The sequence below is a fragment of the Rhea pennata genome, chromosome 1 (genome assembly GCF_028389875.1).
Source record: "Rhea pennata isolate bPtePen1 chromosome 1, bPtePen1.pri, whole genome shotgun sequence".
Classification (NCBI taxonomy): Eukaryota; Metazoa; Chordata; class Aves; order Rheiformes; family Rheidae; genus Rhea; species Rhea pennata.
Genome location: NC_084663.1, coordinates 29,438,143 through 29,460,371, shown reverse-complemented (window position 1 = coordinate 29,460,371; position 22,229 = coordinate 29,438,143). Strand labels below are relative to the sequence as shown.

Here is a 22,229-nt window from a genome sequence, read left to right as displayed (position 1 = left end):
CTTAGTTCACAACATCCTCAATCATAGAACATTCTCAAAAATATAATTTAGGAGTAACATTATGCTATTCACTTTGACACTTCCTATTCACCAACACCTGGGACTGATTTCTCTCATGAAAAAAGGTATTTAAGATACAGAGTTTCAACACACTAGCAGCAAACTGATATAAATGACTAGAGAATGTGCAGTGAATGATAGACTTTAAAAAATTAAGTGAAAATGAAAGCAGAAACAAAATATTCTGTGGAGTGTATCTGAAAGGTAAAGTTAAATCTGGCGCACTTTCATACCACAAAAATATTTATAGCTTATTTTACAAAACAACAATCAAAAAAGTAATACCACTGTAAAGATATTCATAAACCAATTTATATACACAACTACTTGGAAGTAGAAGAAAATATTATTTTTATTCATATAAAATCATTTTATCTTCAGAGAATATGCAGTAAATTAGTAAAATTAATCAGTGTCCCAAAAATCTGTGATTTATTTTTCATTAGCTTTATCTTGGCCAGTAGTATGCAAAAAAAAAAAAAAAAAAAAAAAAAAAAAATCAAAAGTTGCATTATGTGCCCATGAAGAAATTTTAATTGCAACCACTATACCTGTAGGGCTACATTCTGCTTCCTTGTGACACTTAGTATAGGAAATTAGCAGTTGTTGCTTCATGATGTTTACTAAGAAGTTTTGAAGAAAGAAGTGCTTTGAAATACAGTTTTTCAGGGTAACATGATAACTTCACTTAGAAGCAACAACTTAAGTTAGATGTTGCACACACACTTGAAAAATAGCTGTTTAGACTGCAAATCTCTCAATAATGGAAAATACTCATAAAAGTTATGCAGAAATAATTTTAAAACAATTTCATGACTAAAGGATGTTCAAGTGGAATTTGAATAGTGCAAGGCAGTTTTATGACAAGAACACTGCCATACTGCTAAATTCTACTCTAGACATACTAGTCTTCAGCAGACAGAATTCTTGTAGAAACTGAAACAGCAAGCAGTCATAATGTCAGTGGATGCACTGAACTAAAGACCTCAATCCTACTTGTATTTTCTTCATTTTTAATTTCAATATCCTTTCAGCCCCTTTCTGCCTCCTACTATATTTATACCAGTAAAACATGTGCATATCCAGCATCTTTCCCAGCAGTATGAAATTATATTTGGACTTACTCTTCTTCTCAAAGTGGAGATTCTCCCTTACTTCCAATTTTGCTTTTTGTTTAAATGTAGACAAATCAAGCTACGTTAAAACAGTAACCACTACTAATTATATTCTGAAAGATCTGCGTTACAAGCAGAATGTCTGAAGGAATGGCCAACAAAAATGCAAGGCCAAGAAGAAGTTTTGCTTTCACCACTCACTCTCCCTTCCTCCTAATCTGTAGTTCTGTGTACTTTACAAGACACTGAAAATTGCCATTGAACAACACCTAGCTAAATGGAACACCAATCCTTCCTTGGTGCAGCTCTTCATTCCTCTAAATAGAAAACCAAAACTTATTTCCATATTCATATATTGACAGTTTAAGTTTCTTCTATATGAAACACATAAATTCTAAACACTTAAGACATGTATCCTCTTACACTAATAACAGGCTCCAGTTCCTCTTATAGTTCCCCCCTCACCAGTTTTACATCTTTCCAATTCCTCAAGTCAGCTCAAGTATTTTACTCAACTACTCATTCTGTATCTAAAGCATGTCTATATGAACAAAGTGGATGAATCTACATTTGTGAGTAGAGAAGGAAGTAGTTAACCCTCCATTCAGCATTGTTCCACACACTGACTTCCTAAAAAGCCTCCATGCTTCAATTTGCTTCAAAAAGTATTTTGATGATCTACTAAGCTAGAAGATTTTACATGCTCTATTATTTTCAACTTCTACTCCTAAGCTATTGAATCAAATTTTCAGGTCAGAAGATGACATTTACTAGCATGAGAACCCCTCTGGCTGCTATTCTGAAATCGGCATAGACAATTAATGGCCTAGATATACATTTATTCAGGACGTTATGGTGCTGAGAAACCTGAAAACATAGTTATCATGAACCCATCAGGGCTGGTCTGGAGCTGGTCCTAAGCTTGCGCCAGCAGATCTGAGTGCAGACACTGTACTCCATGCCACTGCTTGCTACCTAAGTTGTAAGAGTTCCCGAACACACCAAAGCATCCAAGAGATAAGCAGTTAAGAGAAGCTGGTGAACCTGACAAGTTTCATGGTGTGTTGATCTGTGTAGTAGCACTCCCAGTAAATCCCTGTCATCAAGTTATGCTGCTGTTTCAGACGACAAGAATCCAATTACCTTATCGTCCCATGTTAGCGTGACGGATCCTGAAGAACTGGTTCGTACGTAGAAATTGCAGCTACATGACTACTCTCTCTCCTATTATCTAGCCTAGATTACTCACATCCTCCATTACATCCATAAAATAACCTAGCTGGGACTTTTCTGACAATGATTTTGATCGCTCTAAGTTTGAGCTTATTTTCATAAATAAGAACAAGAAGTAATCATCTTATGAAGATATTCAGACGTTTAGGTTTCACTGATTACTTTGACTAGATTTCCATTGACTGCAGTGGTATCCTAGATACCTTCATCAAATGTAGACATCTATATGCATCTCAGCTGGAAATTTAATTGCCACACATTACCATTTTAGATGCCTTAGGCTGCCGCACCACAGTACCAGGGGGTTCCTTTGCATCCTGTGTCATGCCTATCAAATCTATGCAGATTTCTCGGACGTCCTGGGGCATCTTAAGCAGTAGCAAGAAATTGTGTTTGGGCAACTGATGCCTAGTACTCAAACTAGGCATATGAAGTCCATTCAAAGTTTCTTTATGTTTTAGTTGAAACTAGCATTGAATTACATTAAAAAAAGATTTTTCTGGAATCCCTCATTAGCTTCAAGCATACAAAGATATCAGTTAGCCGTGAGCAAACTAAACCAGGTGACCACAAAAAAAATACAAAGCATATTTGCATGTAAATCACGCTGTGCACCAAATAATGGAAACAGCAGATGAACAGCGTATCTTGTTATAGGGCAGAATTACTTTCAAATTAACTGTGTTATTGTACTCATCCAATTCTTCTAATTTCTCTACTTTCTAAGAAGGGTTACAGTAAACCACTGATTTTAATATCTGACTGTCATAAAAATTCAATCAAGCAGAAGTGGTCAAGATGCATATTGTCAAAGATTTTTGGTTTTTTTGAAAGATATATGTCACTTCCTGCACATTTTTATCTTCATCCCACTTTGCCATTTTACTTTGTTAATAAATACTATTTTGTCTCACAAAAGTCATGTTAAGAGGGAAAGACAAAAGGAAAACATTATTACAGCAAGATTACTGCATTTCAGAACTTTATTACATACAGCATATGCAACAATTTACGCCAAACATAGTACTTAAAATAAAGAGCATCCTAAGCTGATACATTTGCCCTCAGGGCTCAGAAAATTCAGTAAGATTTGTTATTGAATTATATATATATGTTATTATATAGCAATAAACTGAAAGGCCCCACAACAGCACACTTAACATCCTGCCCCCCCCCCAAACCATCCCCAAGTACAGTCACCGATCATTTCCTTCTGTCAGCAAATGTAGCCTTAGATAGAAACCCCTCATGCCTAAGCATAATCCTACCTAAATTATATATAGGCCTTTTAGGACACAAGGACTTAGTGCAATGCCATTTAAAAGATGGCTACAAACACTTTATGATCCACAATAACATTATAAAGGTTTAACTCATTAAAAAATATAGATTTTGTTTTAAAACATTTTTTGTTGAACAATTAGAGGTCTCTATTAATAAATCTTGAATCTTGTTCATGGGAATGGACAAAGTATGAGGACCACCGTTCACTCAAAGCAAAGATATTTAGGATATATATTTAAGTATTAAACATAAATTAAATTTTTTTTAAAAGTATTCTAAAATATGTGAGAATCAAGTAAAATATTAATTCAGCAAATATTACATACCTCAACAGCTGGAACAATATCTATGCCAACTGTCAGAAATTCTTCAAACTTCAGAAATGGATTAAAACAGCTACCAACATCAAGTAATCTGATCTTCCCCAAGGAGTGGAGCAATCTAAGAAGCAAAAAGAATTCAATTCTATCAAGTGTTATTTGTGAAACTATATTCTGAACTACAATTTCAGATAACTAACACACAAAACATCTTGTAGTGTTCTACAATAGTGACTAACAGAAACGTATTGCTTGAATTGCTGACTTGCCTACAAAAATCAAAACCAAGCCCCATTCATAAAGCAGATGGTGCTCAGGTTGAAAAACCTGAGTTATTAATACCGTAGCATAACAACTTGTGCAACCTATACTAACAAATTAAAAGGCAATTTAGGTGTCTGCTACTCAGGCTGATCAGAGTTTATCTTGTCTTTCTCCATTTAATCTCTTTGTGATATTTACCAGCATGTCTTAAGTCATAAAAGCTACTTCTATTACAATTTCAGGAGTTCAAAAAAATAAATTGAAAACACTACCAATCTGTCAGTTCCATTTTAAAGGGCATCTGAAGTCAAGAGTTACAATCAGATTTAACAAAGACAGGGGACACACAATGATATTCTGAAGTAACCCTCCCCCAAAAGTCTCTAAAAATGAAAATATTTAATTATTCCCTGTAAAATATTTTTATTATGTAAACAGCTCAACATTTAATCATAAGATCCATGTTTAACTAACTTTTTCTGAAAATAGATGACTGCTTGATGTTCTCTCCATTTCTATTTTCAATAGAAACTGCAAAAAATGATTGATCCATAATCAATGATAATGATTGATCCACAGAAACTCAAAAGCCTCAGAACTGGCTGTTCAAATTGTAGCTAAGTTATTCTAAATATCTTGATGAATTGAAGGATTTCCTCAAAACTACTTGGAAGTATCTGCTCAATGCCATCTAATCAGTTTTGCTTTTGAGATATCGGAAACTTAAAATAAGAAACAGTAAAAATAGCTATTTCACATGATTTATGAACAGCTAATCAAAGTTCTTCTAAACTGATTCAAAAATGTAGATTCATCCTGTAAGAATTCTGGAGAGCATTTTGGGAAATCAAAAATCAAAAATCTATTTCCCTAGCTGCAAATTGTGACAAATATACTATTCAAGGGGAAAATTACAGATAAAAAGGCCAATGGCTGTAATACTAAATACTTAATTATGTTAAAAACAATGAAGGGTAATGATAATAAAAAAAGGGGGGGGGAAGGGTTAACTTGGGAAAATCATGACTTATTGTTCAGACCAATAGAAAAAGGTTGAGATGCTTATGACATTTTTGTATGTCAGTTCCATAATCATGCAGAGATGCTCATATATCGTCCAAAAACATCATGGAAGATGAAAAACACATTTGGTAAAATCCTGGAATACCTAAAATCCATTAATGGAGGCCACTGAAGGTAAATTCACAGCTCTGTCAGGGAGGAAAATGATAACTTTCTATCAAGAAAATGCTGTTCCTTTTTGCTTCAAATGTCTGTCTCAAAACCCAGCCGGCTCTTCTAAAACAGGAATTGGCATCTTTCTGGGAAACATTCAGCCTTAGAGACACGATGACTGAAAAAACTTTCAGAAATATATCGACTAGCCAGTGGAGTCCAACAGAACAGTGGCTGTACTGATAGCAACAATAAAGCAGTAAAAACACAGAATACAGCAGACAATTTCTTTAAGAAGCAATAAGGAGATCTTAGTTCTCTAGCCTTCTCTGCAAAACTCCAACTTAGCTCCCAATGACCTACCATGGAAAGGATGTTGCAGAAGCGCAAGTACCACCCTTGTATTCAGCAAAATAACAATACTAACTTTAAAGATTTTGCTTCCACATGGAATATAAGATATCCACGGGATATTTCTGTCAAACTGCCAGCAACACCAAGGCTGTTCAGCAATTACCTCTAATTTTCAGTTAAAACTGCATGAAGTTTGACAGTTCAGTAAGTCAGTCAGAACTGAGATTTCAGAATGAAGGTGATAGCGATTTTTTTTCCCAACTTGGATGCCAATCTCAATGCATCCTGTACAACAGGAATTTGAATTATATAGAAGGATCATACAGATGCTAATGACGATAAATTACAAATATGGTCATATCTCTTTCCACACACAGTTGGTACAGGACTTTCTCAGAACAGTACTCCTTGTCCAGCAATTGCAGACACTAATGCCAGATAAATGGAGTCAACACATGAATTGAGTCACTGAAAAGATGATGCAGAAACTAAAAGCAAAAGTTACTGCTCACTTTATTCTTTTTCATTCAAACAGAAACATCTATGTCTGTATATATGCTTGCCTTCTATATAGGAGTCCAATAGCTAGAGCAAAAGAATGAAAAATTCATAGGGCCAGAGAAAAAAAACAAAACATGCAGGAACTGGACTCCACAGCCTACTGCAGAGAAAACTTCTCACAGAGAAAAGAGGCAGCGTCTAGAGAATATTAAAAATTCAGTTTAAAGGGTTAGATAAAATACCTGAACAGATTAAAATATGCAAACCAGAAACCTCTCATCTTCAGGAGAATTCACTTCACTTACAAAACAGAGCCAAACTCAGGGAAATGTACTGTTCTCCTGCTACTAAACTTGTATTCTTGGCTGCAGCGTTGCTTTTTCCTGAGTGAAAGCATCCTTCAGACTACTTGCGATGGCATTACAGCAGACTTCTGGAAAACTGCAGCTCTGGATTCCAAGCTGAACAGAAGCCCCAAATCAGCTCTTGTATACCAAGAGGCAACAGATCTTAGGCATTTGATATAGGGCAAAGAGAGGCTTCCTATTTTCATTCTGAAAGCTTCATCACCTCGTCTAGAATTCTAGTATTAAGATATTCATATAGGCATTATCATCTGGGGGAGGCTGCATAATTTCTAAAGTTAAAAATATAAGAAACATTATTTTGTTTTTCTGCCCTAAAAAAGGATTTTTTTTTCTAGAGTATTCATACATACTCCCTAAGATCTCACAAATGCTTTAATATAAAGAGTAACACAGTGGATTAAAAAATGCTAGTATGTTCTGCTTCTCCTGTATATCAATAAAAACTATTCCAAGATACGCCAGCCTTCTCTCGTACAACTATCACGTCTATTAAAATAGTGCAATTGGAACCTGAGCTGTGGAGGGTTTTGACAGGTACATGGCTCAGTCTTTTCTTTACTGTAAACTCTCCAAAACCAGAAAATTTTTAAATAAAGAACAAGTATTACTAGAATATAAACTGAAGGGTTATTTTTGTTTTTTTGGGGTTTTTTTTTTTTTGTTTTGTTTTTTTTTTAGGGAAAAAAGTCAAAGCAACTAGGTCAGAAAGATGAGAAATATAAAAGGCCCAGCAGTGCACAGGAAGCGCTCCATACAATGCCATTACAGATGACTCCTTGCTCACAGGCCTGGTTTTAGACTTTCTGTGTTGCAGTTAGCTTTGTACCTCTGGTTCCCATGACATTTCCTTTCATCACCTCTGAGAACACCTCTCAGCATTTCCTGGATTCTTCACCACCACTTCTTGAACCTTTTATTCCTGAGCCAGCTCAGCTGCTTACCAGGCAAAGTATGGTCTCCTACAATGACTTGCTGGTAAAGGTAAGCAGAGAAAGAGCTCCTACGTTAAAGTGCCCTGTTTTTGATGCTATTTGAGAGGGGCTTATATGTGGGAAGAACAAAATCATTATCTTCACACTTACTTGGTAAAACACAAAGTCATAGGCTTGGTCATACCTACATCCAGAAAAAAAAAATTCCGCAAACTAAACCCTCCCACCTCCTCTCATACAGTATTACGTGAACAGAACAGAATGACAGTATTTGAATCAGGATGGAGGGGAGCCCCTTTCTCCCCCTGCAAGATCTCACCAAGATTCAAATACTTCACTCATTCACCAGACTAGACATAGTGCAAAACAATCATAGAATCAGTAAGGTTGGAAAATCATCTAGTTCAACCTCCCTGCTCAACAGGGTCATCTACAGCATGGTAGACCAGGCGGGCCTTGAAGACAACTGAAAACAGTCTGGCCCCGTCCCCTTGACACCCTCCCTTCAGGTACTTATACACATCGAGAAGATCCCCCCTCCGTCTTCTCTTCCCCAGGCTAAACAGGCCCAGCTCTTGCAGCCATTCCTCACAGGGCAGGTGCTCCAGCCCTCTGATCATCTTTGTAGCCCTACGCTGGACTCTCTCCAGTAGCTCCAGGTCTCTCTTGTACTGGGGAGCCCAGAACTGGACACAGGACTCGAGATGAGGCTTCACCAGGGCTGAGTAGAGGGGCAGGATCATCTCCCTCGACCTGCTGACAACACTCTTCCTAATGCACCCCAGGAGACCATTGGCCTTCCTGGCCACAAGGGCACATTGCTGGCTCACGGTCAACTTGTCATCCACCAGCACTCCCAGGTCCTTCTCTGCAGAGCTGCTCTCCAGAAGGTCAGCCCCCAGCTTGTACTGGTGCCTAGGGTTATTCCTCCCCAGGTGCAGGACCCTGCACTTGCCCTTGTTGAACCTCATGAGGTTCCTCTCTGCCCAGCTCTCCAGCCTGTCCAGGTCCCTCTGAATGGCAGCACAGCCCTCTGGTGTATCAGCCACTCCTCCCAGCTTGGTATCATCCACAAACCTTCTGAGGAGGCACTCTGTCCCCCTCATCCAGCCCACTGATGAAAAAGTTGAACAGGATGGGAGTAGTACTGAGCCCTGGGGGATGCCACTAGCCAAAGGAAAGCATTTCAAAAGGTAAGTATGCATCGTGCAATCCACAAATCATTTTCACTGATAAACTCCGATTTCCTCTATGAAATATAGAGTGTGAAATTTGGCTTCACTGGGCAGTAATTTAACAGCTATACCTTTTTATTATGTCTGTACAACTACTAAAAACACGATTATCTCTTGTTTACTCAGTGAGTCTCCGGAAACTTGCATTTATCTGGTATGTGTTTATGGATGTATACGTATTTTTCAGGTTTGAGAAAGAATATAAAGACCATCACTGGCTAAATTATCCAATGCTTCTAAAGTTATGAAAAAAAAAAAACCCTTAGTATTAACGACTTCCTATACACACTAATTAGATCAAAAGCTAAGGCTACAGACTACAGGTAACAAGCAGAAACTTGCATAGTTGGCTCTGCAGTAGCCATTATAAACTCTGCACAATGGATGAAGATGAACCACATGCAGACAGACAGAGAGCTAATGTTATATCATGACAAGGCCTCAAACTGGAAAATAAATCAATCTGAAGTAGCGTATGATCAAACCTATTTAAACAAATGTGTACCAATGAACTGCTATTTATATTATTGTTAGAATTATATGTTAATAAATGCTAACATTACTTAAATGTTCTAACGTATTAACATATAATCAGCATTCTGTGAGAAAGCGCCTGACAATTCCTCATTAAAAAACAGATATTCATTCTTGGGTTGAATTAGCAATATGAGTGCTAACAGAGGAGAGAGAAAGGAAGAAGGAAAAAAAAGGGAAGAGGAAAAATAAAAGCTAGGTTTATTATGAGAAGCTATTACCTTCATCCTGGAAGCATCTGTTGCCTTGCCATAATAGGACGACACACAGGGGGTGGGGGGGTGTTTTCATTTTACTTGTAACTATTCAACTATGTAAGCATTTGAGATTTTTATGGCATTTGCAATTTATTCTACCTGATATGGCTATAAGGGCATTTGCTGATAAGCATTAGCAAATGCTTATCACTTTCCTAATCAATGCTACATCTAACTTGAAGTAAGTGCTGTTCACAGAAAACAAGCCACAGTAACGAGAAAATCTCTTCACAGCACAGAAATGAAATACTATTCAGACAGTTGTAAGAGTATAAATCAAGTCAGAAATGCAGCATTTAAGGACCACACACTTATGCATTCATTATTCCATTGTACGTGTAACGTATGAAATTCTTCCCACCATACATAAGCATGCTACAAATGTGATCTATGACATTTAGGAAAAAGAGGGTTGGGTACCATAACAACAACAACAAAAAAAAAAAAGACAAACGAGAGAGAGGCAGAGAGAGAGGCAGCGAGAGAGCAGCTACTCCTGAGTACCAAAAATAAAATTCATATTTGAGCTAAGGTTTGAGACAAAATTAAAACCTTTGTTAATGAAATACCTCAAGGATACCAAAGTCAATCATCACATCTAAAAATTAATGGTTATAATTCAAGATTCTCTTTGAAGTACAGAATTGGAATCAAGAGTTCCTCCGCAATTGTTCATGAAAAGAAACTTATAAGTACTCTGATATTTACATTTGGGTACTTAGTACTTATATAAGCAACTAACTTCTCAACAATGCTGAACTATCATTAGATTTTAACTTAATTAACATCTCCCTTATTCCACCTCAAACTTTTATGTAAATTGTATTGCATGCCAATGCCATACAAAAGTGAAATTGCTTTAATAGTTAAATGAAGATGACTAAATTTTCCTTCCCAGGCTAAGCTTTATGGCATCCATCAAAATACAATACCACATAAGTATTTCTTGAAACACATATATATCCCCCCAAAAATACCCTTTCTTAACTATTCAAAATGCATCAGGCTGTCCTAGTATCAGTGGAAAAAAACCTTTATCATGCAAAAAGAAAAAAGAAGTCTCAAAAACAGGTATAACTTACTCCTCTGTTACAGCTTCATGATTTGTCAGGCCCAGTGTTGGTAAGGGTTCTTCAGTCTTGGGAGTCTGGGAAACATCTAAGGCTGGAGTGGTCTTAGAAGCAAGAAGTGCTCTTTTTTCATCTTTCTCAAGTGCTTTTCTTTTTCCACCATTCTGAAAGTATTCACGGCATACACTAAAAAGAGAAAAAGAAAGTTTCCCCAAAAAGCAGAACACAATTTTTGTCATTATCATCGACATAATGACACAAGCCAGATTTAAGATGAAGTGCCGTCGGCTTTTAAACAAAAGTTTACTGCATTTTATTCCAAATTTTACTTTGATAAATCAGGTTTAAGAAAGATATGATGCAACCAAAGACATACTTGAAATCAAGAGCGTTACTTTAGTGCCAAGAATTTGGCCATAAGTCACAGTTAAAAATAACTTGAATCTGTTTGCTTATCCAGATAGACTTCTAATAGAAGTCTTGTCATAGCATCACCAGAAGGAAACTTGAACTGTCACGTGTACACCTCAGTTCTCTACTGAAGGCACACTTGCATGTGTGCAGAGAGTTATTAACTAGTTCCCTACAAACACAGGTGATTATGAAGCATCTATGTCTTAGGAAGCATGTAGAGTTGGAGAAAGGAAATAGAACCTGGGTTCATGGTGTAGTTTACATGTATTGGTTTCCAATTTTCATTGTTTGCTTTTTTATTTTATTTTTAAACAAGTTTCTGCAGTACCTGTACTACTGTACAAGATTAAACTTTTCTTCCTCATTTTGTTCATAAAACCAGAGCAAAATAATTTGGTTATATTTTAACAGAAAGGCTAACCAGTTTAAAAGAACAAATATTATCAAAAAAAAAGTTAAATTGCATATGCATACTTTAACCAGCAGTCAGTACTAGTGTATGAGAACCAATCATTACGTTCCAGAGAATAACTGAATTATTGTGTTCACAAAATACATCTAGAACTGGAAATACTTTGTTGCTGTGGAATTAAAAAGCCTTGTATAGAGCAGCATTTTAAATCAGATGTGCCAGGCAAGTATTTACATGAAAAGTTTGACAAAAACAGTACTTGTTTGAATGCTGTTTTCATTACAGCAAATTTTATGATACCATCTTGAAAACTCATTCAATTTTCCTCTGACAAAGTTGCAGAGGTTTGAAGGTTACGTTCCAGAAAATATGAATTTAAGTTTAATTTAATAAGGGCTTATATGAAACAGGATCAAGATAATAGTATTTCACATCACTTAAATTCAAAAAAGCACATTGGTATAACACTGCATTTAAATCACCAATGGAAATGACAACTTGAAATATATAATCCTTATCTAAAGGATGGTGATATTCTAGGCACCAAATATATCCAATTTCTCCTCCATATAAGATGGAGGGGGTGGGGGGGAAGAAAGAGTCAGAGTTAAGCTTCTTATGGAGAAACATACAACCAAACAGGTACAAATAGAGACCATTTTATTCCAAGCTGGCAGGAAATGACCAGCTTTCAACCATTAAACATAACTACAGTAGCACATTATGTTCAGGTTATTAAGTCTTGCTGTGAGGGAAAAAAAAATAAATTACCTTGGACACATTTCTGTGACAACATAGTTATATGGCCTCAAGATAAAAATTGACCTGTGTCTAACAATCTCAAAGCATGAACAAGTTTTACTCGTTCGAGCAGGCCCTAGGCATCCTCACACTTAATATAAAAGTTTAAATGCAGATAGTAACCTTAGAGTAGAAGACATAGCCATATGAGAAAAACTCAGTCAAGATTATATTCATAATCAACAAACTTTATATTACAATTCTACAGTGACAAAAGCTATTTTCAGATCAAAGAAAAGTTAGGTGAAATGGAGAAAATATGAGATCTGCATCTGAAGGGTGGAGTAAGATCACATATAGAGGCCTGAATACTAGCCCAGGCTATAACACCCCAAAATGTATACACTGGGAAACTACACTAACTCCACTAGAGATTGCTCAAATGGGAAGAGTAGCTCTGCAGAGGATCTGGGAGTCCTGGTGGACTAGTTGACCATGAGCCAGCTATGTTCCCCTGTGGCCAAGGCCAGTGGTATCCTGGGCTGCATTAGAAAGAGTATTGCCAGCACATTGAGGGAAGTGATCCTCCCCTTCTACTCACAGAATGAGTAAGGTTGGAAGGGACCCCTGGAGATCATCTAGTCCAACCTCCCTGCTCAAGTAGGGTCACCTAGAGCATGGTACACAGGATCGCATCCAGGAGGGCCTTGAAGATTTCCAGAGAAGGAGACTCCACAACCTCTCGGGGAAACCTGTGCCAGTGCTCTGCCACTCTCACAGGGAAGAAATTCCCCCTCACAGTCAGGCGGGACTTCCTGTGCTTCAATTTCTGCCCATTGCCTCTTGTCCTGTCACACGGGGCAACTGAAAAGTTTGTCCCTGTCCCCTTGACACCCTCCCTTCAGGTACTTATACACATCGAGAAGATCCCCCCTCCGTCTTCTCTTCCCCAGGCTAAACAGGCCCAGCTCTTGCAGCCATTCCTCACAGGGCAGGTGCTCCAGCCCTCTGATCATCTTTGTAGCCCTACGCTGGACTCTCTCCAGTAGCTCCAGGTCTCTCTTGTACTGGGGAGTCCAGAACTGGACACAGGACTCAAGATGAGGCTTCACCAGGGCTGAGTAGAGGGGCAGGATCATCTCCCTCCACCTGCTGGCAACACTCTTCCTAATGCACCCCAGGAGACCATTGGCCTTCCTGGCCACAAGGGCACATTGCTGGCTCACGGTCAACTTGTCATCCACCAGCACTCCCAGGTCCTTCTCTGCAGAGCTGCTCTCCAGAAGGTCAGCCCCCAGCCTGTACTGGTGCCTAGGGTTATTCCTCCCCAGGTGCAGGACCCTGCACTTGCCCTTGTTGAACCTCATGAGGTTCCTCTCTGCCCAGCTCTCCAGCCTGTCCAGGTCCCTCTGAATGGCAGCACAATTACTCAGCCCTAGTTACGCCACATCTGGAGTACTATGTCCATTTCTGGTCTTTTCAGGGTAAGAGAGACATGGAGCTACTTGGCTAAGGGGCTGGATTAAGGGACTGGAGCATCTCTCATATGAGGAAAGGCTGGGAGAGCTGAGACTGTTCAGTCTGGGAAGAGAAGACTTAGGGGAGATCTTACCAATGCGTATAAACATCTGAAGGGAGAGTGTCAAGAGGATGGGGCCAGACTCTTTTCAGTGTTGCCTAGTGATAGGGCAGGAGGCAACAGGTACAAACTGAAACACAGGGAGGTCCATGTGAACATATGGAAAAACTTCTTTACCATGAGGGTGATTGAGCACTGGAACAGGCTGTCCTGAGACTGTGGAGTCTCCATCCCTGGAGACATTCAAAGGATGTCTGGACATGGTCCTGGGCAATGTGCTCTAGGTGCTTGAGCAGAGGGTTGGACTAGATGATCCCTAGAGGTCCCTTCCAACCTCAATCATTCTCAGAGTCTGTGAAAGACAACAATTTAACAATCAGTTGAAGTAGGAGTCTAACATTTAGCTCAGTAGAAGGAGAAAAAAATAGAAGAAAACAAAACTCAATCCCAGAACAGTATCTGAATTATTGCTGGTATAGCAGTTGTATTTTATAGTATATGGTACTTATTTGTTCATGAGCATATAATCAATTTAGGGATTATGTCTTTCACAGCTATTTAGCTCTGTGTCATTTAGTCTGAAAGAAAACGAACAATGAAGAAAAATCCTTTTCCTCACTGTGTATCAGCACCTTATTACCTCTTTAGCATCTTATAGTATCTCAATTTTTATTCTAGAAGTCTTTTCTCTCATTATATCTCGTAAAGAATTTTGAATCAGTGGCAGTTTAAATAACGTCACACAGCCATCAATACTGACATACAGGTCAGAACATACTAGAAAGTTCACAGCCTTGGGGAAATGTATTGTTTTCTCTTCTCAACAACTGAGAACTCACTAGAAGCTGGTATGTTGTCCAGCTTAACTCCAAACATGCTGCTGTATAGGAGGAGAACCACATACTTTTGAAACATGGCATCTGCTCTCCTGCCACTGTGAAGAAACCATTTCTTCCTTGTCTGTTGTTACTACAACAAATCTGTAGTTTCTCTGTCCTCGTTCCCTGTCTTGCCAACTGAGTTCTCATAAATCTATATTCTTCTTAACTAACCTAACCAGAACCCTACTTCTCTGCACATAAAATACTAACAAAGGCAACTATGAAGACAGACATCTAACTCCTGAGTTTTCACTGGAAGACACTGAGCCTTCAGAGTTAGAAGAAGGCTCAAGACTGGGTAAAATTCATGTTCAGACCCCACTCTATTTCAAAGTATTATCACAAGAAAGCCAAAAATACCAAATCCCCACATCCAAACTCACCCCCCTACTCCCAATAAACCACCCCTCAACCCCCAACAGTCTGGCAACATGGCACTTCACAGCCACTGAGCATTCCCTCTGTTGTAGGTCTTCCTGAAGTCACAGTGACAGATTTACTGTTTGTTGCCCTGGTGGCTCCTGTGGCCTCACAGGAGATGTCTGTGTACTCACCACGTGGAAGTTACTCTGCATTTACCACAGGGTAAGAGTGAGCACATTGACAGCTACTGCACAGAAGCTAATCAAACTTAACCCACCCAGTACCTTATCTCAGGCTAACTTGTTGATGTAGGCAACAAGTTTAGCTTTTCAGCTACTAAAACCTGTCATTTATCACACATGGTTTGGAGTATGCAGTTTTATGAGATTCTACATTTAACAGTTGTCTCAAGTAATGAGCAGAACATCCCTTAATTATTTACAAAGAGAAACAAAATTAAGGAATCTATTTTATAATTCTGGGAACTGACATGAATATATTTTAACTAAACAGTTAAACTTTCAGTCTTTGATGATGCAACATTAGTTTTACAATTAACATACTTGTTTTTGAAGAGTTGTACAATTTAAATGCTACCTGAGCTAAAACTTACTGCTGTTTACATGACCTGGCAAATAAACCTTTCAGTTCTAAATTATTTAAGCCTGTTGGCAGAAAGGCAGGTGAACTGCCCAAATCATGTCCTTTTTTTCTTTTAAGCAGAGATATATCTTTCTTTTTTCTTGTCATTTGCACAGTGAAACTTATTTTCCATACCTAAAATCCCAAATGGTAAACAACTTCAAGTTGAAAAGAATCATAGAATCATAGAATGGTTGAGGTTGGAAGGGACCTCTAGAGATCATCTAGTCCAACATCCCTGCTCAGCAGGGTCACCTAGAGCATGGTAGACAGGGTTGCATCCAGGCATGCCTTGAAGATCTCCAGAGAAGGAGACTCCACAACCTCTTGGGGCAACCTGTGCCAGTGCTCTGTCACTCTCACAGTGAAGAAATTCCCCCTCACGTCAAGCGGAACTTCCCGTGGTTCAATTTCTGCCCAATACTTGGGCTGCATACTCCTAAAAAGTTTCAGTAAGAGTTGATATGAATACATATTCATTAGAGAAATCATTTTTTTAAAACTCCTGAGCTATTATTGAATTCCAAACCCTGGGTTTCTGTAGATCATATATATTAAAAACATTTTTTTTGATGTTTCAAATCCTTCACTGAGAAAGTAACATCGTAACAACTAGTTAATCCAAAAAGTTGAAAGCTGAAAAAGAATTAGTAGGTAGTTCTTTTTGACAAGGTAATAAAATCCAAATTAACACTAGTCTAGTTAACTTCTATTTTGGCAAAATCAAATTTATGGTGGATTTTACCTATAAAGGTTTACCTTAAGGGTTTCAAGTGACAAAACCTTAATGATGCCATCATCTCACCCTTCTACCCTTAAAGGAAAATAAATATCAAGGTAGGTATAATTCTTAACTTTCCTTGTATATATTTACCATACCTAGGAGAGCAGAAAAGTTCATGCCTGCATCAGAAATCATTTTGTTATTCTCATGAACATGCAGCTTTAGGTTGAGGAAATTCTGTATTCACAATATGTGACAATACCAGGTTTCTCAGTCTGAAGTACTGTAATTGTTTACCATCTTAATTATATTTTGTTAAATTTCAACTTAGAAATCTATGTATCATATATAAAAAATAAAATGGGGAAAAATTATATATTTAATATTTTCTTTTTAAGAAGTATAACTAAGTCTGTCAGATGCTCTTCTGACGTTGTTTCCACCCCCAGACCAGCTCTGGATAAAGTATCCTTCACCGATGGAAGATTCCAAGAACTTGGAAACAGCCAGCAGTTATATGATCATTATTCTAATTCTAATCTAGCATTCAGCGATTTACAGTTATGCCAATTTTAAGAAAAAAAATGAAGACTTACACAAAAATGAACAAAGAGCGTTAAGTCCACTTCCAACTTAAATAATTTCTCTCTTCCTCTTTACCCAAGAGAAAGTAGATTGTTAGGCAAACTGCATCATTTAAAAAGAAGAGAAGGCTAAGAGCTTACCAATGTGAAATAAAGTCAAAGGAATACTTCATATATCTTGCAGACCATTTTCATATTTGTATACTCCAGTATGGTGTCTGACTTTATTGCAAAAGTATCCCATGACTGTTTCATATTCAGCTTGTGATATGCTATAAAATCCAAACACTTTTCTACAGGCACTGACACATAACCAATTTATTCCCTGCCTTGTATTAGACTAGCTGATGTTATGGTTCATAACATCATTCTTAATTCTAATCCTGTTCTCAGACATAGTGACAGTTCTTCACTGTTTTGTCTCATTTGCAAATTTAATAAACAGACTGTATTTTAGCAGATTGCTAATGAAAAATATTGATTTGTAATAGATGCAAACAAATACTTATATAATCCTACTCAGTATATCACGTTTAAGATAAGCTTTTGACATGTTTTCTGTACATTTTTCGATGCAATTCTGTACTCATCCTACAGGAACTTCATCAAGACTTTGTTTCTTCAGTTCATTCATGGAACTGTCAAAGGACTTTTTAAAGTCTGCAGATCTAGAGAACATTTTGTCTATCATGATAGCTATTTTCAGTTAGAAGTGCAGGATTGTTTTTTGTTATTTAAAAAACAGCTAAGTCACCAGAAGTCTTAACGCTTACACAAAAGCAACAGGAAGAAGCAAACCTGCTGGTCTAGCTTATTTTGTTCTAACTAGAACCAGAATAGGGCATCTTTCATTGTCCAAACAAAGGTTCACTAGCCTACCTATGCCAGCAAAAATTAAGAGTTAGAGTAATTATTCAGGCTAAACATCATCTTATCCCATATTGGTTTAAATTTTGCACTGTAATATATAAAACAAATGAAACAGCAACAGAAGTGTTAATTTCCATATATAGTTTGCTACTCAGTACTAAATTTTCTAAAGATAAGAAAAGAAAGCAAGCGAAAGACTGCTGAATGTTGTTCAAGCTTTTTACACCATCGCCCAAGGGATCACTAACCTGCATCTGGAATGGGACAAAGCTTAAAGCACTCCTCCCCACCAGCTGAAGATTAAATGAGCTGTCCTGAAGCAATAGATAAAAGCAAAATGGCCCTATACAAAGCAGTATATGGTCTTCAGCAGAGTCTCTCATGCACTGCTTTCTGCCTTTTACAGTTTCTAAAAGCTGGATATGTGCTATTCTAAAATCAGTAATTAATGAAGTAAAAAGATAGTTTTTAAACCAGATGACATATAATTAACTTCAGAGTATTGATTTTTCCAGATTCATTAACTACATAGCTAGAAAGATTTTAAAAAGAAGGACTCCGCAGGAAAACTGTCATTCTCGATGCTAAAAACAAGTACGCATGTCTTCTCTAATTGTTACGTTGCATTCTCTAGGTGTACCTGATTTACTTTATCAGGTGCTTGGTTATAAGAATGCCTGGAAATACAAGAAAAACAAAGGAAAGAATGACAAATACATACTTTTTTTTAACTACTAGAAGAAGCATTTCTCTGTTTTGGATGTCCAAGATCTTCCTTAGAAGGAAAACAAACTAATTATTCTTACTTCAGCAGGGTTACACTAGTGGTTTTCTAGTATTTTCAGTTTCCAACCAAACTTTAACACATCAGCTACGTTCCTGCCTTCATGGTAATGCAAGGCTGAGGCACTGGGCAAAAGCTCTCAGTGAAGACTCATGCAAGTTCTCTTACATGCAACTAAGCAACCAGACACAAGGAGGAGTAATGACAGTGGGACCTGGCATGCCTCTGGCACACCTCCTGATCCTCTGAGGAGGAACGAAAAATTGCATAATATGAATCCACAGCATCCTGGTATCTAACTATCCAGGCCTCAGTTTAATCCAAAAAACACACAAGTGAAAAGTAGCCTCCTCCTACAGATTTAGATCCCATGACTTTGCTAACTAAAAAGGTACATGCTTTAACTGAAGCTTTCTGCTAAAATAGGGTGTTTTAATGTCTTTCATCATGTAGATTCTTTTTAATATGAGTTCATGCTGCAAGGTTCAAATTGGACACTTATTTAATCATTTACTTTGTAAATCTTGTAGAAGCTACAAACTACAAGCAAATGATGCACAGAACCAAAAATCTTCAAGATACTGATCATCAGCAGTTACTCCCCTGTACAGAAGGAATATTTATCCTGTCCTAGCAGGACACAAGTCTCTGCAGAAAATAAAGGAATACTAGTTAGCTGAAATTACTTTAAAGTAAGTTCACACAACTCTATTGAAGAAGTTACACATATTAGTTGATAGTCAAATTTTAAGAAAATATCAAGCAATGTGCCATGGGAATCTGTTCCTGGGTCTAGTACAACGAGTATTTTCACAGATAACTTGAATGTTGGGAACAGTGTCTCCTCTTAATTGATCTCTGAATGATGCCAAGCCAGAGAGAAGAGAATGATGCTACAAGAAATTGCTGTATTAGAATTCAAAATGATTCAAGAGAATATAATTAAAGAGTGCAAAAATCAAGACTTCATTGGAAGTAACGAATGGCACAAATGCAAGAAAACAACTTGCAACTGAGGGAGCCTGTAAAAAAAGAAATTAACACTTGTGGATCACAAGTGAGCATAAATCTACACAAACACAAGTTTACTGCAACCTCAGTAGTATTTCTCCATTTCACATACCCCTGACAAGGCCAGTGGAACTGTGTTCAATTTTGGCTGCATTTCTTTTCAACTGATTCACCGTTCTTGCATCTGGGACAGGGATACACAAACTGTAACCAGGAAAATAAGGTCTAGAAAGGAAACACTGAAATAATTATATTTAAGCTAAAAAAAATATATGAAAGGGAATGGTTTTCAAATATTTAGGTCTCTATCATAGAGAGAAAGGAAATAAGCTTGTTATTACCTTCTCCAATCCTAGAAGGACAGAGCAGCTCGAGTAGCCACTGAAATAATGCCCACTAGCACAATGTAACAAATTTAAATTTTGTGATCAGATGCCTGGTTTTCTTAGTGCCTCATTGCTCATTATTTTGCTATAGACACCTGCAGGGATCAACAGGCTTGAAGAGAACATCACTTTCTTAATATCTAATCTATTTGAGAATATAAGATCATGATGGAAAAATGAAACAGTTTTCAAACATCTACACCTGTCAAGTTCTTACTTCTCTCACACTCTTGGCTACAGTATCTTCTTCATAGGTCTAAAGTCACCTCAAAAGCTCAGTTCAGGGGTAAGTTCTCTTCCAGGTTAGATTTTAACAATCTTTTGTTTTATTCTGCTGCACAGATTCCATGGTATGCCTTAGATGCCACTTCTATGTAGGAATTCTGAGTGACCAACATCTCTCTTGTTTTAGAGATTAATTTCCTCAGGGATTAAAATAGTTTAACTGAACCCAACTCATGACTTAAATATCTAATTTTTACTGGGTTTTCCTAGTGAAAATGACATGCAAAAATTTCCATTTTAAACAAATTTCACAGTGTTTAAAGTCCATTGCAGGTGATTAGGCCTTGAAAATTGAATGACAGGGATTTGTATTTAGAGATCAAACATTATTATATTTATATACATAAACCAAATCAGAACCCCATAAATTAAACTTGAGGTACATTCACTGTATTTGTTCAGTTTAGATTCAGGCAAGAAAATACGAAATTACTTCATAATTTTACTTGCAAACAGTCTCAGTACTTGAGGAAAAAAATGACATTTGTTGAAAATACTTTAAAAAAGTCTCAGTCTATAAGCAAACACATATATATATATATATATATATATATATATATATATGCATGCTGTATTTCCTTTTTCAGTTGGAACAGTAGGAAGGCTTTTATTTTAGGAAGTGCCATGTTTTAGGAAGCAATAAGACATTGACATTTTATATAACAGATTTTTTAAAATGGCCAAAAAGGCAGGAAAACACTTAAGCCTTGTATTATAAATGACTGCTAGTAAAAATATGTAATTGCATCTTTCAAATACATCAAGAATTACCTGCAGCACCATTCAATTCGGCCTTCCCCTTCACAAGTTTTTGCCCAGTGATTATCTGCAAGGTTTTTCATTGCCACAGCATATTCACACAGAGTTTCTTCATCCTCGCAGTGCTCACGCCAGATCTTATCAAAGTCTCCCACTAAACAAAACAATAACAAAAAAAATTCACAGTAAGTACAAAGTCTCTAATTATCTCTATGGCAAAATCGTCACCTTTTAATTAAAAGAAGTTTCATAATGCAGTAATCCTTTACCTACATGTAACAAAACAAAACAAGGTTTCCTTTCTCTAGTCAAAGGAAATTCTGGGTTTTGGAGAAAGGGACTCTTGGGTATGTGGGGAGTTAGTAATATTCCCATCATACTGGTTTTGTTCACTGGTTCTATGAAGTTAAAATTATCGAGATCTTTTCCTTTCAGGTTTCTGCTTAATGCATGAGCATTAAACAGAACAAACATTTTAGAAACGAAAGATTGAAAGGTCTTGCAGATCTCCAGGGACTGGTTAATTTTCACGTTTCTCATCTTGCTTTAAAAAAAAAAAAAAAAAAGAAGTCTTACAGATTAAGTTCTGGCACTTCAAACTTAAAGATGATGATTTTCTCTCTTTTGCTGCTACATATCGCTTCTAGCTTGCTTTACACAACGTACTACTAAACAAAACCCAGACAAATGCTAGTTGTGGCTAGCCACAATTCCCATTATGGTTCCCACAGTACAAAACCCCTTACTACACCTTAATAAAGGACTTATTATCTACCCGCAAAAAGAAAAATACATGCTAAGTGGTATGATTTTCAGTAATTCCTTTAATGCCTCTTAATTATAAGTGTGTGCACACATCTAGTACAAATATACAAAAAAATGAAGAAAAAGTGTCTACTGCTCTTACACCCTAAGAGCTGATAATAGCCAACAGCAAGTTTCCAGAGCCCAGCTACCAGTAAAGATTTAGCTCAGACAACATACTTTTCACAACATATTAAAATTAATTCTAGAACTATTACAAAGAAATATTCAAAAAGTATATCAAGCATAAGCTGACAATAATGCCTGCTAAAACCTGAAAGTAGTTT

The 22,229-nt window shown here is 37.1% G+C and overlaps 1 protein-coding gene across 1 annotated transcript in view; it reads right to left on the bottom strand.

Annotated features, from left to right (window-relative positions):
- Positions 1–22,229, bottom strand: part of BMT2 (base methyltransferase of 25S rRNA 2 homolog) — a 36,617-nt gene that overhangs the window by 3,308 nt on the left and 11,080 nt on the right. Inside the window, exons 2-4 of the mRNA XM_062583552.1 lie at positions 21,151–21,292; positions 10,716–10,889; positions 4,019–4,133 (exon numbers count right to left, since the gene is read on the bottom strand). Coding sequence (XP_062439536.1) covers positions 4,019–4,133; positions 10,716–10,889; positions 21,151–21,292 — 431 coding nt within the window. The remainder of the gene's footprint in view (positions 1–4,018; positions 4,134–10,715; positions 10,890–21,150; positions 21,293–22,229) is intronic.